We start from the raw sequence: 9,552 nt of genomic DNA, 5'->3' as shown, positions 1-9,552 counted from the left end.
TTTTGGCAAAGCTTGTCCCATGTCACAGAAATGATAAACTGAGAAAAATGGATGTGAAAAAACATTAGCATAGTAACAGCATCATATATCACCATACACTGATGCTTTCATACACAATCCCCCCCCACCCCCCTTTTTTTTCTATTTTAAAAGCACGGCAGTTTCGAAATTTGAACCAAGGTGTATTTTCTAGAACAAATTCAGATACTGATTTTGATAATTAAGTAGAAACTCTTTTTTTTAGAAGCTCAAAATTTCTTACCTCATGCACAGAACTCCTTTATTTTTTCAGGGCCCAATTATGAATATGGTAAGGTCCTGTTTCCTCGTGAACAGCTTGAGGAAAAGCTTTAAAAATATGCATTTGTCTTCCAAAGATCACTCTGCATCTGTTTCTTAAAGATTATTTTTGTGGGGCGTTTCTGCTTCATTTGAGGATTCATACATTCATAGAGAATGTGTGAACCAGGTGAACCACCCGGGCGCTACTGTGCTACTGCTTTTATCTTTCACTTGCTTGTTTATAGATTTTATGCATTTATAAAATCTGTTATAAGAGATATTTATTAGGTGCATATTGCTCTGGGTAAAGTGTAAATAAAACATATTGTAAATATTACATAGGCTTACTGGATTTTGTTTTTACAGGCGTACACATGACAACCAAAGTCTTTCATAGCATTTTATATAAACATTTTTTAATTATCATATATTCACATATTTCAAGACACATGCTGACACATGTGGGCACACACTCAAACACGCTTAGGCTCAAACATGCACACACACGTACACACTCACACACAGCAGGGTGGCATAGTGAATAGGGAAATTGTCCTTTAACTGGATAACCAGGGTTCAATCCCTCGTGCCCGCAAGCATCCGTCCTTCTGAAGTGTCCTTGAGCAAGACATAAAATCCCCACCAGCTGCATGGACGCTGTTTGACAGCTGACCCTGACCTTTGACCTCCATCTAGAGGCTAGGAAGTGAGAGGGTAAATTGGTTTTTCAGGGATCAGTAGAGTAGATTACACCACATTCACATACACGTCTATGGATATTCTCATTCATCCAGGTCATCGTTCTCTTTGGGCAAATTGAATCGTAGGCAACTGGACTTGTATTTGTCTTACGAAGACGTTTCGCCTCTTACCCAAGGGGCTTCATCATTTCGTACGCATTGGTCTTTCTAGTCCACACCAGTCTGACCAAGACAGTGGAGTAAGGTCCAGGTATTTAACCTCTGTGGGTGTGTTCATGAAGGCACTGGTTTTACTTGACCATTGTTTGTGGTCTCGTGTTGACGACAGTCGTTAGGTGCTGGTTTCACTTGACCATTGTTGTGGTCTGGTGAAGGACTGTCGTCGGAGTCAGGTGAAACCCTGGTGAATCGCTGAGCGTCGTCGGAGGTTAATTTGTTGAACCTCCTGGGTATCGATGAAAGGGCAACATTATAAATTGGAGATAGGTGGTGCCGCAGACCCCCTCCCCTGTTGAGGGATGGTTTTTCCACTTCCATAGATGGCTTCTTTTACTCCTCTCTCAAACCATTTGTCCTCGCTGTCCAAAATCAAAGGAGTGTGCCTTTTCCTTTAGATGTGAATAGACAGCTGAGACTGGACCTGAGGAGTTCGCCCTTCTGTGTTGAGCCATGCGCTTGTTCTATGGTTGTTTTGTTTTGCCAATGTATAAGTCCTTGCATTCCTCACTGCATTGGACAGCATATATCAGATTGCTCTTCTGATTGTGTGATACCCTGTCTTTAGGGTGAACCAGTTTCTGCCTGAGTGTTACCGGGTTTGAAACATACAGGGATTTGATGTTTGTTAAAATCCTCCTGAGTTTCTCTGAAACCCCAGACACATATGGAATCACAATGTTTTTGTGTTTGTCTTTCATTTTCTCAGCATCCTCAGTGTTGGTATTCTTTTTGTAGCGTGTTTTGCCAAAAGTCCAACTCGGATAGCCACAAGTTTTCAGGGCTCCCCTTAGATGTTCGTGTTCTTCTACCACATGTCATCCACATACCTGAACCAATGGCTTGGAGGCATTCCTTTGTATGAGTTTAGGGCCTTGTGTTCTACCAATTCCATATATAAATTGGCTACAATGGGGGATACGGGTGAGCCCATAGCACAGCCATGCTTTTGCCTGTAAAATTTACCATTAAACTGGAAATATGAAGTGTTGAGGCACAAATCCAGTAACTGGCAGATCTGGTCTGGATTGAGGTTTGTTCTGTCTTGTAAGGTGTTATCTTGTTCTAAGTGATGTCTCACAGTTTCCACTGCCTCCATGGTTGGAATGCAAGTGAATAAGGAGGTCAAATCGTACGAAACCATAGTTTCATCCTGTTCTATTTTTAAGCCTTTGACTTTTTTCACAAAGTCCAAAGAGTTTTGGATGTGGTGTGGTGTGTTACCAACCAGAGGGGCCAAGATGTTGGCTACATGCTTAGCAATATTGTAGGTTACAGAGTTTATGCTGCTCACAATGAGTCTGAGTGGGACCCCTTCTTTATGGACTTTGGGGAGTCCATATAAGCCTGGAATGGTGTCTTGTGGGTAGAGACGTAGGTGGAGACTTAGCACTGGACAGGGTTGCTGACACCTTAAACCTAAGCTGTTCAGCTTCGGTTTCGCTTAAGTTGTTTTTCCTTATAGCTGATTCTGTGGCTGTAATGAGTTCAACTATAGGAACATGTTCCGGTGTAAGAGCAAAATTCAGCCCTCTAGATAAGACCTCCTGAGAAGGAGATAAGACCTCCTGAGAAGGAGGTCTTATCTAAAGGGCTGAGAAGAAGGTCCACCTTCGACCCTTACCATTCGAGAAAGAAGAGCCGTGGTATCTCTGAGAAAGGATAAAAACATCACTATCCTTCCAGCTGACAAAGGGCGATGCACAGTAATTCTAAACACAGGTGACTACCACTCCAAAGTCTCCACACTACTCAGTGACACTAGCACCTATGAAATGCTGAAACGAGATCCTTCCAGTGGCTACAAAAGAAAGGTCATAGAATGCCTCCAAAAACTACAACAAGATGGAGCCCTTGACTGGCCACAATAAGAAAGGTCAATGGCCAAGTGAAACTAGTGCCTTCATGAACACACCCACAGGCATTTTTGGTAAACACTCCCACAGAGGTTAAATACCTGGACCTTACTCCACTGTCTTGGTCAGACTAGTGCGGACCAGAAAGACTGATGCATACAAACTGATGAAGCCCCTTGGATAAGAGGTGAAACGTTTTCCAAGTCCAGTTGCCTCTGATTCAATTTGCCCAAAGATTCACACACCCACACACACACACACACACACACACACACATATATTCCCTCCCTCGTGATCACATGACGTCCGTTCATTGGAATGTGTTTATATGATCTGTGGTTGCTTGGGGCAGCGGGGCCAGAAACGGTACAGGCAAAGAGCAAAGATGATGACAAGCACTAGGGCGATGATGGTGACGATGGAGACGTAGCCGGCATAGGGCAGAGGGGGGGTGTCGGGAGCCTCGGCTGGAATCATGTTGGTCAGATTCAGCATATAGCCCAGCGTCCAGCCTGCGTCACTGCCTTTTATCTGGAAAAACCCCAAGAGAGGAGAAAGTAAGAATAAATAATACGGAGTTTCCTTAAATTTCTCCTTAAGCAGCTTCTAAGTTCCAAAAACCATATTTTTTGACCATGGCACATACATATTCTGTGTTTAAGGTGCTTCATTGAAGCTACATCACGCATACACTGAGTGGAATCAAACTCAAAATGTCATTGTGTTATGGCTGCACCATTACATCAAACAGAAGATATCAAGCTGACTTGACCTTCTCTGTAATGCACCAGAATGTATTTGGTATCTTTGGAGACCTTGGGATCTCCACTACAAGTTAGTGTTTGTACAAAGCCTGTCTGTGCAGACAAAAAACCTGCAGCAGAGTTAAAGAGGTTATTACAGTTATCAGATAATTGGACGTAAAGGAATCAGCGATTTCTTTGAGGCTTTTGCATACGCACAAAATTTTTGAATGCACAAAATATAAAACAGAAGTAGGCAAAACGAACATCACATACACAAAACTAGCTGAAATGGTTCATGCATTTATGATATAACTGGACATTGCACTGAAGTACCTTATTTTTTTATGTTTCTACTTACATACAGGTACTTCAATACTTTTATTTCAGTGTAATTTTGAATGAAGCACCTTTTCTCCATTAGAATACTTGCATTTCACTTAAGGGAAGTTCATCCTAACTGCAATGTACAGTATGTGCATGCAGGCATACACACCCAGTGACAGCACCTTCTAAAGGTCAGCAGGATGTGAGTTTAATTAAGCGGAAAACGTTATATGTCTCTTGGGTGTGCGTAGGTCGTTGAGGTAGGAAGCGAGGGGAGCCCAATCTACTGACCTTCTTGATGAATCTTATATTTGAGTAGCTGTCTGAGTTGAAGTTGTATCCTTCTGTCAGCAGGGTGAGGATGTACGTGCCAGAGAAACAGTACTCAGCCAGATACTTGAGCTTAACGTCCTTATGCTGCTGCGTTATCTGTTCAGGCGGTTCAGACACAATCAAATTATATCATCAGTGCTTCAGCAGGCTGGTAGACATAGATAAACACATGAAAGTGGATGAATATGGGGAAAAATGTGATGTGCGTGTGTGTGTGTGTATGCATGTGTATTACTGTATAGATAAATATGCTCCAACCTGAGGCCAAGGGGTAGAGCAGTAGGTCGCAAGCTTTTCCTTTACAGTTTCCAGAGGGATGGCGGTATCAGTTAGATTGAGGAAGTTCATCACAAAGTAGTAGGCAGAGAAGGCCTTCAGGCAGCAAGAGAGAAAAGAGAGACAGATAAAAGAGACAGAGGGAGACAAAAGAAAGCAATTAACCAGACTTGGTATCTGTAGCAGATACAGTAACCTTTTACCTATTTGAAACTGAAATTCATGAACCAAAACTGGATCATTTTGGTGTTTAGAGTGAAAACACTGTTGATGTACACTGATAGAGATGTAACCTCCAAACAGTAGGCTTGCACAATGGCCAAGATTTGTGACCTCTGGGTTGGTGTGTTGTTTGTGTAACCTCTTTTTAAAGTTCCAGACCCCTAAATTGACTTTGATTAAGCACGGACCCCCATTTGAAGTGATCCCTGAGGTGAGAAAGTTTTTGGTTTGTGTATGAAATTCTTTAGATGTTATGTGTGAGAGAATTTTCTCTCCAGCTGTAGGTCACATTAAGACGTGCTGTGTCCATGCCACCAGAACCTTGAGTCTGAGGCAGAGGGAGACAACACCAGGCAGACTGACGCCTTTTCACCAACACAGAGCTGTTGACCTCTAACATACTTAGGAAAAGATATATCCTTTATGTAAGGCACAGCGGTGAGTGACCCTCAGCATAGGTGTGGTACACAGCATTCACATTTGTAGCACTCATACTCTCTTCTCCTCAGCACAAAATCACTAAACACCCTTTTGCATAAGACACCACAGTCTGCTGAGACCTCCTTCACCCTGAGAGTTGACCAGAATCTTGCTCTTTTCCATCACCTTATGTACACGAACAGTGCTGTGATTTCAACATAATGCTAGCGCTGGGGTCCGCAGACATGTTGAAGACATTGGTTTCGCTTTAGAGCATGCAACCTTGCAACTACCCTTTAGCTACTCGCAGGGGGGGCCACGTGGAGGCTGTCTTCACTCCCCCCACGCCGGATAGCTGGCACCACATGGGGAGCCACAACGAGGACACTGCATATCTCCACCGAGGCCCTGGTCTTTACTGCTGCTGAGTACTGTGCCCCAGTTTGGTGCCGCAGTCCCCATGTAAAAAAGCTCGACACTGGCCTCAATTACACCCTATGCACGGTCTCTGGATGCCTACGAGCCACCCCGACCCACCAACTACCTGTCCCAGCTGGAATCGCCCCAGCTGAGGTCAGACGAGAAGGAGCTATGCTGGCTCTTGCTTGGAAGGCACAGACGAGTGAATCCCACCTCCTTCACAAGATGTGAAGGAGGGAGAGAAGAGAGACCGCAGCGCAAGCGTCTCAAGTCCCGGTGCCCATTTGCCATACATGCCCAGGAATTGCTCAGCACTACACCAGCTGACACCAGCACAGCTTCCTGGGTCAAGGCCAGATGGAGGAAACAGTGGAGAGCAGCAGAACCATCCAGGCTCCACCGCTACATTGAGGACCCCACAGATGTCCCTGGCGAGCACCTTCCCTGAAAGCAGTGGACAACCCTCAACCGCCTAAGGACAGGTGTGGGACATTTCGGAGAATCAATGTCCGTGAGGCCCCATCGCTGGGGCCTCACGGACAGTGCCCACTGTGAATGTGGCGACCCCCTACAGACTGTTGATCACATCTTGACCAGCTGCCCCAAACACCGACCACCAAATGGCAACCTGGGCCTAATGAACCTGGACGACGAGACGCTGCAATGGCTTGCTACAACAGAGCTGAGGCTCTAAAGACATACGCAAGAAGAACATAATGTTAAAAATATTATCATAATGCCTTTTGTTTTTGTGTGTATCATAGGAATTTGGAAATAAATTGGTGAAATTGAGCTATTAAAATTTTGCTGAGCACCCTCAAGGACCACATTGAACTCCACTGCTCTAGATTGCTGGTGCATACTGACAAATAGAAGATGAAGTGGTGCAGTGAGCTCACCCCAAAGGTCCCCTGTAAATCTGGTTGGAAGACCCCATTGAAAGAGCATTGGCTGTATGGGCAGTGGGAGAAATTGAAGACGTTTTTGAGCACTTGCTGACAGAGTGAGAAGTTCCCTGTCCCCTTGTGAGTGAAAGCCACAGGAGCTCCGTGGGGTTTCCTGTCTGAAACGCAGGGGCTGTCGTAGAGGACGGAGTAGTTCTTCGATTCTGTGAAGTTGGGGTGGAAACAAGGATCCTCTACTGTGCTTTGACCTGACTAGGAGAGAGACCAACATACACAGAGAGAGAGAGAGAGAGAGAGAGAGAGAGAGAGAGAGAGAGAGAGAGAGAGGGACATGTGTATGTAACAGACAGAAAGAGGAAGCAAATTTAATATCAGGTCAGTATCACTGCACATTTGAGCACATCACATCTCACATCAAGCTTCTTATTAAGTCACGGATCAGCTCAGATTAGATTAGTCTTGAACAGGCCATTAAAGTCAGATGTTAGCTGACCATGTTAGCCGAGAAACCACAGTGAGAGGCCTACCTGAGACAGATGGGCCAGCGCCAGCCGCAGCACTTGGTCTTTGCCGTAACACAAGAAGCTGTGAGTGTACAGGTTGTAGTTGTTGCCGTAGAGCCGAAAGCTCACCGAGTTGCTGGGTGACTCTGAGCCGTCGTAACTGCTGGATACAAAGCTAATCTGAGTGGAGGCCCCACCCAGGTCCAGAGCACCTGTGGTTTCCAAGCCCTGCACCACAGACAAAAGAGAACTGAAATCAAGGTTCAGTGGGGACACATCAACACATGTGGAAACACACACTCACACACACAGACCTGTGTAAGGCGGTCGTCCAAGTAGTTGACGGTGACCCAGCCATAAGCGCCCTCCTCCTGTCCGCTGAGGATTCTTGCTCCCTGAAAGGAGAAGGGGGACTTCTGCAGGGTTGCTGCTACAGCCTGAAAGACTTGATCTGACGCCAAGCTGTTCTCCATACTGCATGCACACACACACACACACACACACAAACACAACCCCCATACACAAACTCATTAGAATGATTTATCTTTGCGATACAAATCGATACAGAAAGCCATAAATAATAAATAGACTATACCATATATAATAGACTTGACACTAACTGATGCACTGCCCCTGGCAATAAAGCGTGTGTGCAGATAAATCACAAGTAGGCAGCTACAAAGGGCTACAGTATTTATGTGATGGCACAGATAGCAATGCTTCGTCCATTTGGGGCGACTTCTAAACAGTTTAAGCTGGGGATGAAGTCACACCAGTGTCTGTCTAAAAAGGGATTCTCTGTAAATGTGTTTTTCTGCATCCCTGCATGTTTATAAGTGTAACTTTGCATGTGTGTGTGTCCACTGTACTTGAGCAGTCTCATTCCTGCAGTAGCCCCCAGGTAGAGGGGGGTTTCTTGGTGTCTCTTGTTGGGGACCCATTGCTCAGCCTCCTGCAGACAGACCTTCAGAGACTCCCCTGCCTTCAATGGACTGGAAGCATAGCTGGAGATACCTGGGCCTACAGGACAGCCAAGGAGGAGGAGGGTGAAGTCATACAGCCTAAATAAAGCAATATAAATCATTATAAGAGCCTGGGGATGAGAGATGCAAGCCTGCGCCACTGGTGATCCGAAGGTCTCAAATGTATGAACTGGCAAAAACATTTGGTCTGGGAATGAAAACAATGACAGAAGAGGTTCCTGTGTTGGTTTGCTTTCCATAACTGAGATTCCCTTGAGAGAGTTGGGCCACTTCACTGGCTTAATGCTGGTAGGTTGAAAACAGATCTGCCTGAACAGTGCGTGCAAGAAGGTGCGTGGCCCTTAATTGGATCAGGTGTGTGAGAGTGGTGCTGGAACAAAAACTTGCAGGACAGCGGTGTCCTTGAGGATTGGCGTGAGAACCACCAGGCTACCTAAACCTCAGACTGCTTCCATAGAGATTCCCAGTAGCCGGCAGCAGCACAAGCATGGGCGTCACTAATTAGCTCCCTGTGTGAGTGTTGTTTATCAACTTGTTGCTGCAAAAGAGAATTCACTTTTCAGTTAATGTACAGTGGGCTAGTTAAAGAAGGTGTGCAAATGACAGGGGAAGGGTCAGAGATGAAACACAGTAGTAAAAGTCTGGTGGGCAGCAGCCTGTCATCTGTGTTAAGTGTTTTACCTTTGGGCTGCAGATGTAAACTACATTAGGAAGGAGGTCTACCCAGCTGGAGGCTTTGAGAGATTAACTGCAGCAGTTAAATTTATGTTGCATAAGAGAGACTAACTTTGGAAGACCCATCTTCCTCACGGCGCACATTTTTGAACGTGTCCAAATCAAACTTGGAATCAGAATCACTTTGATATGCAATGGATGCACAAGTAATTTGACCTGGGGCTGATGCTTTTCAAGACAGTTACATAATAGGACTGACATGCCTGCTGTAGGACAAAACATAACAGGAGTTCACATATAGTGCGGACAAAACGTACTGTACGACTTTAGAATAAACATAACACAATTACATGTGAATCCATTTTGCATAAAATTTCCCCTTAAGAAACTTCAAAGTGAGAAAAATGTTTTATGTCAGTGGTGCATGTATATTCTGTATCTGCTGGTTACAAAGCTTCATTGAGGCTACATCACTCTTATCTTGAAAGAAAACCAAGACATTATTTTATGGCTGCATTATTACATCGAACAGAAAATGACTAGATGTCTTGTACATCATTTTATATCCATTTCCCTGTAATTAAACAACACACATTTGATCTTTGGAGGCCTTGGGATCTGAACAAAGCTCCGCCACGCAGCATGCTTTTGTGATGATGAATCCACACATGGAACTGGCACAGTTGAAGC

General features: G+C 44.8%; 1 protein-coding gene across 2 annotated transcripts in view; it reads right to left on the bottom strand.

The window, feature by feature from the left end:
• Positions 1-720: 720 nt before the first annotated feature.
• Positions 721-9,552, bottom strand: part of entpd1 (ectonucleoside triphosphate diphosphohydrolase 1) — an 18,567-nt gene continuing 9,735 nt past the window's right edge. For both annotated transcript variants that reach the window (XM_030078559.1, XM_030078560.1), the window contains exons 4-10: positions 8,074-8,224; positions 7,519-7,678; positions 7,229-7,432; positions 6,696-6,953; positions 4,717-4,830; positions 4,417-4,554; positions 721-3,586 (exon numbers count right to left, since the gene is read on the bottom strand). In XM_030078559.1, the coding sequence (XP_029934419.1) occupies positions 3,380-3,586; positions 4,417-4,554; positions 4,717-4,830; positions 6,696-6,953; positions 7,229-7,432; positions 7,519-7,678; positions 8,074-8,224 (1,232 nt within the window). In that variant the 3' untranslated portion in view covers positions 721-3,379. The remainder of the gene's footprint in view (positions 3,587-4,416; positions 4,555-4,716; positions 4,831-6,695; positions 6,954-7,228; positions 7,433-7,518; positions 7,679-8,073; positions 8,225-9,552) is intronic.

This window comes from Myripristis murdjan, chromosome 19 (assembly GCF_902150065.1).
Source record: "Myripristis murdjan chromosome 19, fMyrMur1.1, whole genome shotgun sequence".
NCBI lineage: Eukaryota > Metazoa > Chordata > Actinopteri > Holocentriformes > Holocentridae > Myripristis > Myripristis murdjan.
Note: the sequence above shows the minus strand (reverse complement) of the source record. Positions and strands in the feature narration are given on the sequence as shown.